Genomic DNA, 18,172 nt, shown 5'->3' with positions numbered 1-18,172 from the left:
CCCAGCTTAAGATACCCACCCGAGTCCTACGGCACCTTCCCTTCGTGCCGAGGATTCAAAGGCTATTCATGACCGAGGAAACCGCGAAACAGATGACGTGGCACAAGAATGGCAAACGCTACCATCCTGACAAGATGGTGCATCCATCTGATGGTGAAGCATGGACCAGCTTTAATGATAAGCATCGTTTGAAATCCGATGAGGCTCGTAATGTACGTGTCGCGCTGGCAACAGATGGGTTCAATCCTTATGGCATGATGTCTGCCCCTTACACATGTTGGCCCGTGTTTGTTATCCCCCTCAATCTCCCCCCTGGCGTCGCCTTTCAACGACATAACGTGATCTTGACGTTGATAATTCCCGGGCACCCAGGGAGTAAGATGGGTGTGTTCATGGAGCCTGTGATTGATGAGTTGATCAAAGCTTGGAATGAAGGGGTATGGACATACGACCGAGCTACAAAGGAAAGCTTCAAAATGTACGTCTGGTACCAGTACTCCATGCATGACTTCCTAGCGTATGGGTTATTCGGCGCCTGGTGTGTTCACGGGAAGTTCCCGTGCCCAATATGCCAGGAAGCTGTGAGGTTCATTTTGTTGAAGAAGGGTGGTAATTATTCGTTGTTCGATCAACATCGTCAATTCCTAGATTCCAACCATCCATTCCGACAAGACACCAAGAACTTCAGGAAAGGTGTCGCAGTCATGGACCCTAGACCGCACTTGAAGACTGGTGCCGAGGTTCATGCTCAGATAGATGCTCTCTTGCCCAATGAAGAAGGTGGTTTTGTGGGATATGGTGAGCAACACATGTGGACTCATAAGTCCGGCTTGACGAGGCTCCCCTATTTCGATGACCTCCTACTACCCCATAACATTGATGTAATGCACACTGAAAAGAATATCGCCGAGGCACTTTGGGCAACACTCATGGACACTGATAAGTCTAAGGACAACCCTAAGGCTAGAGTGGACCTGGCGACGTTGTGCGATAGACCACAGCAAGTGATGCGGCCTCCTGCAAACGGAAAGAACTGGAAAAGGCATAAGGCCGATTTCATCTTGAAACCCGAACAAAGGAGGGAAGTACTACGATGGATCAAGGCGTTAATGTTCCCTGATGGGTATGCAGCGAACCTGAGCAGGGGAGTGAACTTAGGCACTATGCGAGTCAACGGCATGAAGAGTCATGACTACCATGTATGGATTGAGCGGCTTCTTCCGGCGATGGTACGAGGCTACGTTCCTGAGCATCTCTGGCTAGTGCTGGCAGAGTTGAGCTATTTCTTCTGCCAGCTTTATGCCAAGGAGCTATCTCGGACCGTGGTTGCAAACTTGGAGAAAGTGGCACCTGAGTTGCTTTGTAAGTTGGAGAAGATCTTTCCACCCGGCTTCTTCTTGTTGATGCAGCATTTGATTGTGCACCTCCCGTATGAGGCACATATGGGGGGGGGCCCGTGCAGGCCCATTGGTGCTACCCAATCGAGAGATGTCTGAAGGCCGTTCGCAAAAAATGTAGAAATAAAGCCAAAATTGAGGCTTCCATTGCAGAGGCTTCCATTCTGGAGGAGGTGACAAACTTCACACAGCTATACTACACGGAGAACCTTCCTAGCGTGCATAATCCACTCCCTCGCTACAATGTTGACGAGAATGAATTCAACCTTAGCCTTTTCCAAGGGCAACTCGGCAGGTCAAGTGGATCGACCAATAAGAGGTTGGAAAATGAAGAGTGGCGCATGATCATGCTATATGTGTTCCACAACCTACCCGAGGTGAAGTCGTTCATTGAGTAAGTTCTCAAAGAACTTGTTTAAATACGCTGTCACTATTCTCAAAGAACTTGTTTAAATACGCTGTCACTATTCTCGTGTGCACAGGGAATTTATTCGTGTATCCTGGCATCAACCAAGGGATCCTACCCCACGGCAAACCGACACCCTTCTTTCACGGGGTCCGGGAGCAGGGAGGCCCGATTTCATTTCTTGGTTCAAAACAAAGGTATTGTCCAATTTACCTCGTACCTAGTTCGAGATTCCGAGTTTCGCGTACTTAGTCCGGCAATCTTTCCTTCTTGCGCTTGCAGGCCCAAACCGATGCAACTATGAGTAAGGAGTTGAGACAGGTTGCAAATGGCTTCGACAGTAAGGTGAAAGCTTATTCAGGTTATGATGTGAATGGATATCGCTTTCACACAAGAAGCTACGAGCGAGCTTGGCCTCATCGAAAAACCACAAACAGCGGAGTTTGTACTCCCGACACTGATGGCCTCGAGTATCATGGCATAATTGAAGATATCTATGAACTTGAATTTTATGGTTCGAAACCTCTTCGTCTCGTCATGTTCAAATGCCACTGGTTCAATCCTCGACTAACGAAACGGAGCCCTAATATTGGTCAAGTCGAGATTCAACACGATTCCATCTATCAAGGAAAAGATGTCTTTATTGTGGCGGATTAGGCCGTGCAGGTTTATTATTTGTCATACGCATGCCAAGGCAACAAGGCTCTTCAGGGTTGGTCTATTGTGCACCAGGTATCGCCACATGGTAGACTAGCTGTCCCAAACGATGAAGATTACAACTTCAACCCAAACACATAGATGGAGAGTTCTATCAAGAAGATGGGCTACAAGGGAGGTTGGTGATAGACTTAACCGAGGTGATTGGAATGGAAGTAGACAATGAAAGGGTTGATGATGAGGAAGAAGGAGATGAGGTGCAAACTGCCAAGGACATAGAAATGCTTGAGCGATTACATTTAGATGATGACGATGAAGGCAACATTGAACCTTCGGACAGTCTTGTTTATTTGGACAATTTTGATAGTGATGGCGAGACATATGATCCAGATAATCCCAATAATGATGATTACTTCTAATACATGTAATACTATGTTATTTTGTAATCGTGTTTTGTTTATTTACTTAGCATCTATTTCTAATACATGTAATGATGTCTTGTTTGTTTCTTTTTAATTGCAGGTGATTGAACAAAGATGGCGGGCGGCAGTGGGCCAAGGAATGTGAACTCGAGGTACCAGAGGGCATGTGAGGACGTAGATGCCAGAGAGAACGCATCGGACGGGAGGACGCAGAGGGCCAGGAGCAGCGGCAGCGGGAGCGGCAGCAGGAGGGGCCGGCCTCCTCTAGTCAGGCCGCATGATGTGCCGGAGGAGCGCCGTACCACGGACTCCTTGGAGGACGAGCAGGTTCTGGCGACGGACGAGGTTCGGGCGACGGACAGCGAGGGAGAGGCACAGGAGGGCGGCGAGGCCAGAAGTAGTTCCACTGCCTCTGCTGCGGCTAGCCCCTACTTGCGAGGTCCCTCAAAACTCCCTGGGCCTCCGCTTCCTCCCCTACGCCCAGTGATCCGCCCCCAGGGGGACAGGTAACTAACTTTAGATTTAATCATAGCTACTTCATATAACCCGTTGAAAATTGTCAGAGAAACTAATAATGTTTGTTAATGACTTGTGCAGGCACTGGGAGGTTGTGTCGCCTGGTGACTCACACAACCCCAACCACATCTTGGGGCTTGTGTGCAGGCACTATTACCCCAACATTGTCACACACAAGGGGACTGTGGGGCCGGCCAAATCGTGGGACCACTACAAATCTGCCCCCGACGCAGATTATGAAGACAAGCAGGAGCGGGTCAGGAGAGAGTTCTGGGTAAGTCTTGTTCGCACAACTTTGATCAATACATCACATTCATTTGACACTTTTTAACATAATGAATTGATACATTGTGTCTGTCTGCAGACTTTTTTCAGGTGTGAAGAGGGACAGGAGGAGAGGGCGGAGAAGAACTTGGTGAAAAGTGCCAGGAAACGCATCAGCGACATGCACTACGAGGAGCGCCTCACTTGCATCATCAAGTACTATGCCACGCGACTTGGTCAGAAAGTCAGCAAGACACAGGCAAGACAGATGCCTCTGACCCGGGAACAGTTCCTTGAGGTAAATGAAGAAGAAGAATACTGATTCGTTTTGAGATTAAGTAGCTTTCATTTGGTCGTCTTACATCCCAACTGCTGGGAGATGATCGTGGACAGGTGGTTCACAGAGGGTTATATCTAGGAACACGAAGCCCACCGGGAGCGGGCTTTGCAGGCAACAGGCCCCACACACCACCAAGGCAGCCGCAACCTCGGCGTGTACAAGCAAGCTTGGGTACGTGAATTCATTTTTAGTATTCTGACGCTCCATTCTGCATGTTTCTTCTAATCATCTTGTTGTCTTTCTCGCAGTCAGCGTCGCATGGCGTATGGACTGGCCCGCAAGGGAAAGGCGACTTTCGCTGTCACCTTCAGCCCGGATGACCCACCCGAGTCGTACAGCAACCCGAGCGCCCACACCCGCATCAGCTCCTACGCGTCGGAGGCAAGGTCGGTCCAGGGGCCAGACTGGGATCCGAGCACCGACGACATTGATGGCACGACTGTCATGAGGATCGGACAGGGCAAGAAGCATGGACGGTACTGGCTTGGCGATGGCACCCTCGAGTCCGGCTCTGTTCCCTCCCTCTCCCAGATCCGAGCAAGTACCCCGAGTGGAGGCCCGGCCATACGCCAACGGCCGTCCCCTTCACAGCAGCGGGTCGACGCACTCCAAGTTAGTCCAGTTTAACTCTTCGTACATTGATCTTTACATAACTTAGTTACCTTTACATTACTAAAACATTCGATTGAAATGTTGCAGGCCGATAACGAGAGGATGGCTCAGGAGCTGCGGGACCTGGCGACGAGGACCGAGGTGGCCGAGCAGGAAAGACAAGCCGAGCGGGCCGAGCGGGAGAGACAGGCCAAGCAGCTAGCGGAGATTACGATGTTCCTGCAGAACTTTGGGCAAGTGAACAGTGTACCTGTGCCGATGTTCGCTCCAGCGCCGCCGCCAGTTGTATCTAGTCCAGTGAGTATGAATCCATATTGCTTTGACTAGTGCTTTCATTAGATGACCCACTCTAAGCGCCTGAATCTCTTGTCCTTTATGCAGCCTCCGTCGGCGGGTTCGAATAACCCATCTCAGGCGCAAGCAGGCGGTGCCGAGTTTCCTTCACCAGGCACTCAGTTTCCTCCCCACATTTAGTTTGTATCTCTTTTTCACCGCTTGATGGACATGTGATGCACTGTGATCCACTATCGACTTGTTTCGATGGTAATTGGACCTATTATGTTTATGATGTCGTGTATGTGAGGTATTGTATTCGCGATGTGATATATATGTGTGGGATTGAGTTTGTGATGAGATGGATGTGATATATATGTGCTATATTGTCTTTGTGATGCTTCAGATGTGATATATATCTTTTATATGCTGTGTTTGTGATTATAGAATCAAAAAACAAAATAAAAAAATTAATTTTTGAGGCTTTGCCGGGTGCCCTGGCCCTGGCACTCGGCAAAGCTGGGAATTCCTTTCAGAATTCCCAGCTTTGCCGAGTGCCAGGGCCAGGGCACCCGGCAAAGTTTTTTCAAAAAAAAAATTCTTTGCCGGGTGCCCCATGACCTGGCACCCGGCAAAGAAATTACGAAAAAAAATAAAAAACTCTTTGCCGGGTGCCCCCGCGGTGCGACACCCGGCAAAGAAATTATAAAAAAAAATAAAAAAATCTTTGCCGGGTGCCTCCCCGGCACGGCACCCGACAAAGAAAATTTGAAAAAAAATTAAAAAAATCTTTGCCGGGTTCCTCTGACATGGCACCCGGCAAAGCAAGGGATGACGGAGCCGGCGTCGTAACGACCACTTTTCTTTGCCGGGTGCCAAAAATCTTTGCCGGGTTCCTCTGACATGGCACCCGGCAAAGCAAGGGATGACGGAGCCGGCGTCGTAACGACCACTTTTCTTTGCCGGGTGCCGGGTTTGCACTCGGCAAAATCTTTGCCGGGTGCCCGATAAAAAGCACCCGGCAAAGAAATCTTTGTCGACTAACTTTTTGCCGGAGGCGCTTTGCCGAGTGCTGCACCCGGCAAAGGCTTTGCCGAGTGCAAAGTAGCCTTTGCCGAATCCAGTAGTGTACGGCCAAAGCCCCTATACTATTTACAAGCTGTTTGGTTCTGTTGATGGTAACGTGAACGGTGATGTAAACAAATCACGGGGGGACTTGAGGGGGATCGTTGGTCCCTTGATTTGTTTGGGAGCGTGCAGTAAAGGTATTGGATACCGTTACTGTATTTGGTTCCGTCGCCGGTATCGTGAATACTGCACTGCACTGCACTGGTTTTACTCCAAATTTGAATACTGGGCTGATAGCTAATCTAACAGGCCATTCAATTGAGTAAATTAATTGATGTCAAGCTACACAAATATATTAATATATTCTAACAAGAACATGACAAGATCATCAAAGAACATTTACGTCGGCCAAATGAAACGGCCATTTCCGTGATAGAAAAATGACTATTTATGGAGGAGTTTAACCATATTAATTATAGAGGAGTTAAGCCATATTGCAAACCAACAAGTATAGCACTAGAGCAAGGCTGAGATCAAATCATATATAAATAAAACCGAGAAAAGGTAAAATGAAAGACAACATCTTCTAGCTTCTAGTCTTCAATGCATATTCAAATGCAAAGACACTGTCAACATTCCTTTTCCACCTCCAACAGCAAGCACAGTCAATAACCCTCTTCCACCATCAACTCTTGAATGGATATGCAAACATCTTATCTTCCTCCTTCTATCCGCTTCCTTGTCACCTCCTCTACAAAAAAATGATTTTAGAAAGACAGTAGGAGTGTTGAAGATGGTACAGAGTATATGTGCATAAGAAAAACAACACCACAGATTTTGTGCATAGCTCACAATGACAACAGTACAGAGTATGCATGGTTTATAAAGAGTATTGGCTAACAATCATACCATTAAGCATGTTTAGAATGAACTCCCTCCTCAAAGACTAGTCAAGGGTTAGCAGCATACTCATTTGATCTGGTGATTTCACAAATACTGTAGCAGCTTTGATTTGTTCTGTCCCAGTAAACCCTAGCTTGTGCAACTCTGCTACAACCTTCTCCCTTAAAATCTGTTTGTGGATTTTCATTCATCGCCTTCTCTTGAATTGCAGCCTCACGGTCCATTGCTTCTGCCATTTTTCCAACATTACTAGCCACACCCTTCAGATCACCTTGGACTTCATGTAACATGTCCAGAAAAGGATCACTTGTTCCACTATCCTTGCTCTTCCCTCCTTGCCACTTCCTCCTCTTGTAGCTAGATGATGCTGAGTCAACGGACCGCCTAGGGGTTTCTCTGGACATCCTATCCTCTTCTTCGCAATGCTGATTACCATGTTCAACAGCAAAGCTTTTCTTCCATGTTGCCAACAGCCTCACTGATATCTTCGGCACCTTAACCAGTGGCTATATCATTTCTATATATTGTAGATAATGTATCATAGCAAGGGAATTTGGTGCCATATAGGCCCTTAGCATCAGGATGATCCTACATATGATAGTAGCAATATGTTAACAACTGCAGATAATGTATCACTTGTGTGCTGAAATAATAAACCCATGGTCAGTCAAAATGGACTATGCTAGAAAAATTTGAGATTCAGTAATAGTGACAATCCGAAGTCCATATGAAGTTATTTGAATGTATACTAGCTGCTCTAGTGTCTAACAGAAGAAATTTCATCATTTATGGACATATGTTTTGAAGCACATAAAAGCTTTGATAATACCAGGAGTCTATGGGATACAATCCTGCCATGTAGCTTATTATTTGGACTGAATAACTACTAGGATTGAAAATAGTTTTGCACTGAACTAGTAGGACTGAATAGGCTTGTCAACAGTTTGCCAACTACAGCAGCATTTGGTAAAATCACAGTAACATGTACTCCAGGAGTAGTACCAATGAAAATAATATCACAAGAATTATAAAGTGTTCTGCGCCTAGTCCAAAGTACTGCTCCAATCATACATTCATATGTGATAGTAACATACTAACATAACCATAAGGAACTCTACAAACAGTCGACGCACAATATTTCCATCTTAAATAGAAAGAAACAAAAACTTTATATAGAATAAGCTTATAGCGATTAGGCTTTATTAGAGAAATACTAGAGTAATTGTTGCATGCTATTCTCATTGATACCTACTTTTACTCTCATTGGAAAGCCTAATCGAAACTTATCATTGCGCAATCAAGTGGATCACAGAGTATTTGAAGGACTAGCACCAGAAGCATGATGGAGCTAGAAACTAAAACTAAAAAAAAGCAAGAATGCCACCAGAAGCATGATGGCGCTAACTAACATGGAATCATCATTTTCTCATACCTCCTAACTTGGGAAGACAGGGCAGGTGGGTGAATAGATTTTTTTGAAACTTCAAAACAACCAACAGACAGGGCTCTGGCAGAACAAACTCAAGTATAGATCCTTGAAAAAAATAGTATAAACCCAAGCTTTTCACTGGATCCACTAAGTCAACTAGATTAACTTCTACTAATTTGATATTGGACAGTTGTGTATAGAAGGCAAAGCACAGTCATTACAGTATATGATCAAATTTACTTATCAACCATGCATGTCTCCAGCACTAGAAATAATTACACAAGTATAGAAGACAAAGCATAGGCATTACAGTATATGTCTACTGCTATTCAAAATAATTAAACAAGTGATGTAAAGGATAGCCAATATAGGAATCAGAACCCTCAATATAGGAATCAGAACCCTCAATATAGGCCCTTAGGAATCAGAACAAGAAAGAGCACACAGATACATCCTGGACAGAACAAGATTAAGTACTTGAAATCAACTCTCATGAGTCTCATCACCACAGACATGAATATGTAAAGGATAGCGTATCTTGCAATGTTTATCGTACTGTATCTTTTCACACTAAAGCATCTTCTTAGTATCATCCTAGGTGAAGCCGCTTCTGCTCAGCATTTGTTCCAGTGCTCCATACTTTGTCCTAAAATGCCTGACTCTAGACTCAATATGAGGTAAAGCTGAAATTTCAACGCCCGGTAGCTTCTCAGCAAGAATGTCCTCTAGTGCAGATAAATACCCATTATTAAAGCCTCCTCCTTTCCCCTTCCACTTTGGCTCCAGTGATATCTCATACAGTGCTTTCATAAGCTCATCATCTTCATTCATAGTCCACTTCCTTTTATTCTTTCCCCTTCCACTCACAATTGTTGATTTCTGAGTAAGATCCATAGCTGCATAGTATTAAGGCCATGTTAAAATACTACACAACTAATAATATATAATAAGGCCATGTTAAAATACTACACAACTAATAATATAGAATAATTTCAGAACCAGAAGAATATGAAAAGCAGACCTCGATTAGAACTAGAAGAAGCCCTATAATTATCAATATCCCTTGAGCAAGAACATCTCGAAAATTAGTCCACTCATTAGAAGTTGACACACAGGTGATAAATTCTTGTTCACTAACTTCTCCTTCAGTAATTTCCATTGAAGGTACCACTGATTCATCCAAAAATTCCATTGGATCTTTTGACATATTTTGTAAAATTAAATTGTGCAAAAGGGCACAAGCCATTATTATTTGTCATTGAGTTTTTATAGGAAAATAAGATGGAGATCTCAAAATTCCCCACCGACCCTTTAACTTTCCAAAACACCTCTCAATAATATTTCTTGCTTTTCCATGCCTCATATTAAAATATTCCTCTGCGCTATGTGGGGGATTTTGTGCAGTCCAACCTCCCAAGTGATACATTTGACCTCGATATGGAGCTAAAAAGCCATTTGCATTTGCATAGCCAGCATCCACAAGATAGTAACACCCTTTAAGATTGCAAATAGAAACAAAATCAACATTTGCACTAGATAACTTATCAGGAAACCACGAGTTAACAAAACCAAACTCGCCTTGGGGGATACGCAAGCCATGCCTGGTAATGGCATCTCTCAGCACACGATACGCTGAGCCCTTCCAACCAGGTAGTACATAGATGAATTGCATATCAGGTGCACAAACACCTGGGACATTTGTCACAATGTCTGCTTTTCTAGACCTATACCTTCCTTTTAGCTGAGTTGGAACAATCACCTTTATATGAGTTCCATCCAAGGTTCCCAAACAGTTCTAAAAACAAGATCCGTATAGAAAAAAGAACTATCACATGCTTACTTTGTAATATGCATTTTTCTTTGTTAAAAGAAAATTTTGTTAACAAGTCATTTACCTTGAAATATTTTCAGTAACTATCTGTGCTATTCTCCGGTATTGGTTCTGGGGTCTTAAGCAGTAAATAGTGCAATTTCAGAACAGCTAGCAAGCATAAATTGAACTGCCTACTAACTGCCTCGCCACTTCGGAAGAAAGTATTTTTTACCGTCCGATTCTTCAAGTGATGGGCTAGTATGTATAGGAATTGGGCCGCTATCTCTTCTAGCTCCATATTACGTGTGCCCTTCAATCCACCAACATCTCTAAGCATCTCACACAGGATGTAGAGTGTTCTCCTATCCATGCGAAGCTCACTAATATAGGTAGTGTCGCTGCTACGAATTAGTTGGAACAACTTCTTATTTCTAAGTTCTTCATTTATTATCCTTCTCTCTATCTTGAAACACCTTCTTCCATAAGCCAATGCAAGAAAGAACCACATGTAATAGTACATGACGACGCTGGAAGTCAGCATATTTCTAAGGGCCATGTTTCTTCTTTGAGTTCTTGTGGTTAAAGGAAGGCGAGCCATGAAGCTGGACACAACATTAGTAATATATATTAATTATTTAAGCACTAACTAGTAAAATAATCTGCTATATCCTTAGAAAAAAATGCATTATTGCATCATCAAGTAAGAATTCAGAGCAAGTGTCCAGCGACATATCATATTTGACATGGAGCAGAGCAACATACAACATGGATTTTTTTTACACTAACTTGACAACACAGAGCTATATTGATCATCTTGTATAACTTCTAAAAATACAAAGCATGGCTATGTTGTCAAAATAATAGATTTTAACACTAAATCAACCTTTTCTACGTGGTTTAAACTTATTTGGATTGCACTGTAATATTCACCGGTACACATACATTGTTTTTTGGATAACTAAGACAGCAGATTTTGGATTCAATTAATGAGAAATTTGTACTGTTTTCAGGAGCATGCTCATTCTTTATGTCCACTCCTACTCTGTGCCGTGAGAACAAATATCTATGGACTGACAAATAGGAGTATGGGACTGTACAAACTAAATCGAATGGTTAATTAGATAAGTGAATGAATGAGCATAAATGTCAATTTCATCAACCGTGTCATTTGTATGGAATGGATCTGCTAGCTGGTCGCTCAAATACAATTGCATGAAGGCATCAGTGGTGACATGGAATTGACAGTATGCATACAACAAAAATATCTCCAATTTTATTCAAAGTTCACAGCACCCGGACATGTATCCTACTTTTGCAACACAAGCGCATGAAACAAATAGGGATTTGAGAGGGAGAGGAGGAAGGCAACCACAATGTCATACCTAAGGCAAGGGAGAACAGAGGTTAGGGTGAAGTGCCTTGCTTGCTCCGTGCCACGTCCTCTTCTCCTCCGTGCAAGGATCTTGGACCTGAAGAAAAAAGGCCATCTAAGGTTCAGAAAGAAATCGCGCTGTTGCATGGGGAGAAGAGAGGAAAGGGGAAAGAGAAGGAGAGGAGAGGCGGAGCCATAGAGAGAGCTCACCATTGAGCACGTCCTCTTTTCCGTGCAAGGATCTTGGACCTGAAGAAAAAACGCCATCTAGGGTTTAGAAATCGCGCTGGTGCACGGGAGAAGAGAGAGAAGGAGAGGAGAGGAGAGGTGGAGCATTAGAGAGAGCTCACCGGTGAGCAGGGAGGGTTTGTGGTCACCGTCGCCGCCACCGCCGCCATGCGAAGGAGGAATACCACGCGGGGAGAGAGGAAGGCGTTGACTTTGAGCGGTGGAGATGAGGGTCGCGTAATGAGATAAGGGACCGGGAGGGGCGGTATCAGACTTGAACGGAGCGTTATCCGATTGGCGTTATGTTTTAACGGGCCATGCTGAACCAAACGACTGTATCGTCAATCAATCCCGGACGTATTCAGATGCCATTACATTTTGCCGAACCAAACAGCTTGTTAGTGTATATCCAAGCTACAAATTGTGACAACAATCAAGCAATAGCTAGAACAAGATTGTTAATAGGGCCAACTTATTCCATCCATTGGTCTCGCAAAAAAAAAACTATTCCATCCATTGCAAAATATATAAGTTATTTCAGTTTTTTCTAAGTCAAACTTATTTACTTAACCAGTTTTTTATTTAAAAAATCACCAACATCGACGGTATTAAGTTAATTTCATTAAATCCACTATAAATATGAATGGGCCTGTGGTCCAATGGTAGGTCTGTCTAGTGGGCCCACCAGTGTTCAAACCCTGATGTTGCACCTTATTCTGGGATTTTATTTGCGCGTGTCAGACACGCACGCATGTGTGCGCCTGTTGTGTGAGCGTGGAGCGTATGGGTTGTGTGTGTCCAAGTTGTGCCCAATAAAAAATCCACTATAAAATATTTCTTCATATAATTTACTTTTTTGTGTTTGTTGATTTTTATATATTGTAATGTAACTAGGCTAATTTTTTTTTTGAAATCTAACTAGGCTAAAGTTAGATAAGCTTACTTAGAACAAAACCAAAACGCCCAATATTTTGAAACGGGTTGGAGTAATATGAGAGGGCCGAGAATCATGTATCTTCTTTGGAGCAGTAACTTGGGATCAACAAGAAAATCATGAAAGTCCTCAAGTCCCCAACAAATATCTTCCTCTTCTTAGAGCACAACAAAAATCCCGACTCCTACCCTTCTATAAATACCTCTCATCAGCTTCACCCTCCACTTTGTCATTTCCCCTACGCCAAGCCAGCTATGATCCCCCTCTCTCTCTCTCTCTCTCTCTCTCTCCCTGCTTGCCAAGAACTGCCAGTTGCCACACACAGCCTCGCCCCTCTTACGATCTGAGCTTATTGAAGCCATGAGGCCGGCACCAACAAGTGTTTCCAGGCCCACATCGACGTCGTCGACGACTTCGCCGGCAGCGCCACCACCGCCAGCGGCCGCGGCAGTGGCAGCCTCGCCGTGGCACTCGCCGGTGCCGTACCTGTTCGGTGGGCTGGCCGCCATGCTGGGCCTCATCACGCTGGCGCTCCTCATCCTTGCCTGCTCCTACTGGAAGCTCAACAACTACCTCGGCACCGGCCGCGACGCCACCACCTCCGGACCCGGAGCCACGGATGGCGACGACGACGGCTCCAAGTCGCCGGCCGCGGCCTCTCCCGCGACGTTCGCCGACCTCGTCGCCGTCGTCATGGCCGGGGAGAAGATGCCCACGTTCTTGGCCGCGCCGATCGTCCGCCAAGCGCACGGTAACAGCCCCGCCGCCACAGCCACCGGAGAAGGGTCGCTGGAGATGGAGGAGGAGGAGCAGGAGAGCCGCGGCAAGGCAGGGGAGGGGGAGAGCGGTGTGGTCGCTGACGCCGAACGGGGACGGCAGCTAGATCAGGTGTGAAGTGAACACAGGTAATGGAGAAAACTGAAAGGGCGGTCCGTGAGAAACTTTCTGCTCGATCTCTTCCTCCAAATTTTGTTTGGTTATTAATAATTTCGCAGCTCGTGTCAGGATTTGTAAAAAGTTTTGTGAGAAGGATGAAATTACATGACTCGTGACCGGGAAAATCTTTTTGGCTCAGTGCTTGACTGTGTAGTTGTTCTACTTCGATTATTTATCTTCCGGGAGCTGTTTCTGATAGTAGCACAGCTTCATGTACGTTTCAGGTAACGTAACGTGAAATGGGGGAATTAAAAAGAAACCTTTTGCAGAAAATATGGAAAAGCAAAATACCACGTTATTCTTCATTTCCCTTCAAAATTAAATCCTTTCATATATAATAAGGAACAGCGGCGGATCTAGGAAATATTTCAGGAGGGGCTAAACAACACTGCTGCTCGATCTTAAGTCTCAGCCCCCCTACACTATAGAACTTTACCTAAAAATTCATGGGGGCTCCACAGGAGGTTCCACTATTCTGGTATGGGTAGGGGCTTGAGCCCCCCGCCCCACCGTTGGATCCGCCCCTGATAAGGAACGATTGGTCTGAATTTCTTAAAAAAATATTATACAATAACGTTGTATCTGGACATATGTACACTGTCATGTTAAGCCACAGTGTACTCATAAACATGTTTTAGTATAAAAAGAAGTATTGACAACCGAAATTGTCTACCATAAGGTGATCTAGGAAACCAAGCATGGCTAGTTTCGGTTTTGATAAACTTTATCAAATTGTAGAACGGAACCATCCGTAGCTTTTGTCGAGATTGTCAAAATATTTAGAATTCGGATGAAGGAGTTACGGCTATTTGAACATACAGATCGAGGAAACAAGCCATGCCGATTTTCGAAAACTGGCCAAACCAATTTTGCCAACCAAATCTAAGTCATGAGGTGTATTTTGACAACTGAATTTGTATGTGTTTTGAATCCTACCTAGGTAAGATCTATCGATCCTCCAAATATAAAGGGTCACAGTGAGGAGAGTTCAACTGAACAAAACCAATCTACACATGTATTTTATCATGTTTTCTCTTTTATCCTACTTTTCTAACCCATATACTTGCTATTCATTATATGATACGATGACCAAAGTTGGTATTCTAGGTTTGTCAGTCGACCTAGAGCAACTTGCCGACATGCACGTCCTGATGGAGTCCCTCCCGAGTGAGAAATTGATGGTTCATTTACTATAGTATGCCTAGAAACTAACCGTTAGTCGTCACTTAAGTGCAATGGGTATCCTTTATCGGATTGATTGTAAATATAGTTGTTATTTACCACATAAGCGTGATAGTTATCTTTTTTTAAACATTGCACCTTCACAATTTCAGGGAATATTAAAGCGAGATACACGAATTGTTAACCTAGCTTTCGGTCGGAAAAGGTTGCTTAATTATTTGGGTTGACAAGAGAAGGATCAGAGAGGATGCTTTGCTTCGGTTACACAGAGAAAAGGGCTACGCAGTGCTATGCATGGTTTCATGATAAGAGCACTGTCTATAGAATATCGTCGGCAGTCCTCCGAGGGGTATTCCACGAAGGTAGATTGATCGGCAGAGGAGCGTTGAGATCAAGAACAAGAAGGCAACAAAGACACACGAGTTAGACAGGTTCAGGCCAGTCAGTATGACGTAATACCTTACTCCTGTTGTCTGTTGGTTTGTATTAGCTATCGTATGATATTGCGTGACTGCAGATGTATGTATCTTGCCCGCTAGGGGACCCCTGCCTCTCCTTATATACTCTGAAGGGGTAGGGTAACAAGGAAAGTATCATATTTGGTACTATACAATAGCTTGCGGTGCACGTTGAGCAGCGCCGTGCACGCCTTGATCTTGTGGGTTGGGACCACCTCTGATGGTGCGGCCCATGTCTTGTCTTGTAGGATACCGAGGGCCATACCACCACAGCTAGTCCCCGAGCTTGATAGTAGGTGACGTAGTCACGTTTTGCCAGAGTCAGAAAGTAGAAGACTAGCCGAGCAGACAGCCAGTCTCCGGGCGTAGCCTCGAGATGAGAAAAGCGCACATTCACCGCAAGGTGAAGTGTGCCCACTTAGTCCTCGAGCCTGCTGGAAGATGAAGAATGAATCTTGTAGCAGGGTCAAAGAAAAAGAAGTCTGAAAGCTTTGCCGACATCATCCGACATGCGCGTATCAAGACCCCAGATGTGCTGCCCAAGATCAGCACCCTGGTCCGAATGGCATGGAGCAGCTTGATAGCACACCAATGAGACGTAGCAAGATCCGACCACCAAGAGCGATGTCTGAGCATCGTGGAGTCCCCGGCGTAGCTGGCGACATCCGAGCACCGAGGAGTCCCTGGCGTAGTTGGCGATGTCGGAGCACCGAGGAGTCCCAGGCGTAGGCGGCGATGTCCGAGCATCGAGGAGTCCCCGGCGTAGGCGGCGATGTCAGAGCACCGAGGAGTCTCCGACGTAGGCGGCGATGTCCAAGCACCGAGGAGTCCCCGACGTAGCTGGCGATGTCGGAGCATCGAGGAGTCCCCGATGTAGGCGACGATGTCGAAGCACCGAGGAGTCCCCGATGTAGGCGGCGATGTCCGAGCACCGAGGAGTCCCCGGCATAGGCGGCGATGTCCGAGCACCGAGGAGTCCCCGACGTAGCTGGCGATGTCCGAGCACCGAGGAATCCCCAGCGTAGGCGGCGATGTCTGAGCACTAAGGAGTCCCCGGCGTAGCTGGCGATGTCCGAGCAGCGAGGAGTCCCCGGCGTAGCTGGCGATGTCCGCACACCGAGGAGTCCCAGGCGTAGGCGGCGATGTCCGAGCACCGAGGAGTCCCCGACGTAGCTGGCTATGTCCGAACATCGAGGAGTCCTCGGCGTAGCTGGCGATGTCCGAACACCGAGGATTTCCTGGCATAGCTGGTGATATCCGAGCGCCGAGGAGTCCTCGGCGCCGCTTGCGACATCCGAGCACCGAGGAGTCTCCGGCGTAGCTGGCGATGTCCGCAAGGTGAAGTGGGGTGAAGTGTGCCCACTTAGTCCTTGAGCACGAAGAATCCGAGGGCCGAGGAGTAACCGACGTAGCTGGCGATGAAGCACGAGCGACGAACAGTCTGGTCAACTGGTCGGCGGCGAAGTGAACATTGAGTAGAAGCGACTGGCGAACAGTCCGATCAACTGGTCGGCGACGAAGTCTTTGGACCTAGCGGTCTGACCAATTGATCGGTGGAGAAGCCCGAGCACCAGTGGTCTGATCACCTGGACGATGATTCTGCAATACAAACATATAGAACGGGTAGTACATGATGTAAAAATATATGAACTTCGGAGAAAAATCAGCAATGGCGATGAAATAGCATATGTAGCTCGGCGATCAGTTGGTGTGAAGATGTATTTAATATAAATCGCCCGAACAGTTAGTATGTAGCTGAGTCTCCAGCCATAGCTAGCCTGTTAACCATAACGCGGAGCGCGGAGCCCGTGCACATGTAGGAGGAACAGGCGTTGCTAAGGAGCCGCTACAGACCACCCATAACGCAGAGGGCAGACGCTCGTGCACGTGTAGGGAGGAGCTAGAGACATGGTCGTCTCTGGAGGCGTCTGAGCATCAACAGGACTGTTCGGGGGTTTGGAAAATCATTTGGAGAGCAAACATGGAGAAAACATGTCGGAGAAATATCATGGCGATTAACGAAGATTGGAGAATATTTAGAAAAATATTAAAGCGTGACTTAGCTTTAGATAGAACGTCTAGTCGGCGTGGGAACATGCGGCGTATGGCGTTATCTGGTCGGCGAATCTACCCCTTAGGGCATGTTGGTAAGCGGCGACGGCGTTGGTGAACCCGAAGGGTAGGGCCGTAACCCTGGAGTTTTCTGAGCAGCCTCCGATAGATCTGGATCGGAGGGTAGTCGGACGCTAAATCAGAGTGTCCAGAGCCGATTCGACGATGGAGAGGCAATCGGCGAGCTTCAGACCGACGCGATCGATGGATGCGTTCAGATCGTCGTTGTTGATCTGCCTCCTCTGGTAGCGAGGAAGCGGGCGATGAGTTATCGATGAAGGCGACCTCGGAGGTGGTTCCGAGATTGGATCTACAGTCGCAGGTACGGGGGTGATCGGCGTAGAATCGATCTGCATCGGCTCGATGAGCTCTCTGACTCCATCAGCGTTGATGACCCACGAGATGGATCCGACCGTAAAGATCTAGCTGGGCTGTGGGAGGGACGAAGAGCCTACGGAAAAAGCCATCTTGTTCGACAAGGAAACAACACGCAATCCCCTATCTGTCGGCGGTCCTCCGAGGGGTATCCCACGAAGGTAGATTGATCAGCAGAGGAGCGTGAGATCAAGAACAAGAAGGCAACAGAGACACACGAGTTAAACAGGTTCAGGCCGTTAGTACGACGTAATACCTTACTTCTGTTGTCTGTTGATTTGTATTAACTATCGTATGATATTGCGTGACTGTAGATGTATGTATCTTGTCCGCTAGGGGACCCCTGCCTCTCCTTATATACTCTGGAAGGGTAGGGTTACAAGGAAAGTATCATATTTGGTACTATACAATAGCTTGCGGTGCACGTCCATCAGCGCCGTGCACGCCTTGATCTTGTGGGCTGGGCCACCTCTGA

General features: G+C 46.1%; 1 protein-coding gene, 1 long non-coding RNA gene and 1 pseudogene across 2 annotated transcripts; 2 read left to right on the top strand and 1 right to left on the bottom strand.

Moving 5' to 3' along the window:
• The first annotated feature begins 1,587 nt into the window (after window positions 1-1,587).
• On the top strand, window positions 1,588-2,187 carry LOC136475417 (uncharacterized). The gene is made up of 3 exons (XR_010763172.1): window positions 1,588-1,791; window positions 1,913-2,000; window positions 2,086-2,187. It is a non-coding gene; the product is annotated as an uncharacterized lncRNA (long non-coding RNA).
• Window positions 2,188-6,905: 4,718 nt separating this feature from the next.
• On the bottom strand, window positions 6,906-9,181 carry LOC136468955 (uncharacterized; annotated as a pseudogene).
• A 3,723-nt stretch (window positions 9,182-12,904) lies between these two features.
• LOC136471788 (protein GLUTAMINE DUMPER 2-like) lies at window positions 12,905-13,679 on the top strand. Its single transcript, XM_066469540.1, has one exon. The coding sequence runs from the start codon at window positions 12,995-12,997 to the stop codon at window positions 13,526-13,528; it is 534 nt and encodes a 177-aa protein (XP_066325637.1). The 5' UTR covers window positions 12,905-12,994; the 3' UTR covers window positions 13,529-13,679.
• Window positions 13,680-18,172: the final 4,493 nt, after the last annotated feature.

This window comes from Miscanthus floridulus, chromosome 8, assembly GCF_019320115.1.
Source record: "Miscanthus floridulus cultivar M001 chromosome 8, ASM1932011v1, whole genome shotgun sequence".
Lineage (NCBI taxonomy): Eukaryota > Viridiplantae > Streptophyta > Magnoliopsida > Poales > Poaceae > Miscanthus > Miscanthus floridulus.
This window is presented reverse-complemented; position numbering and strand designations above follow the sequence as displayed.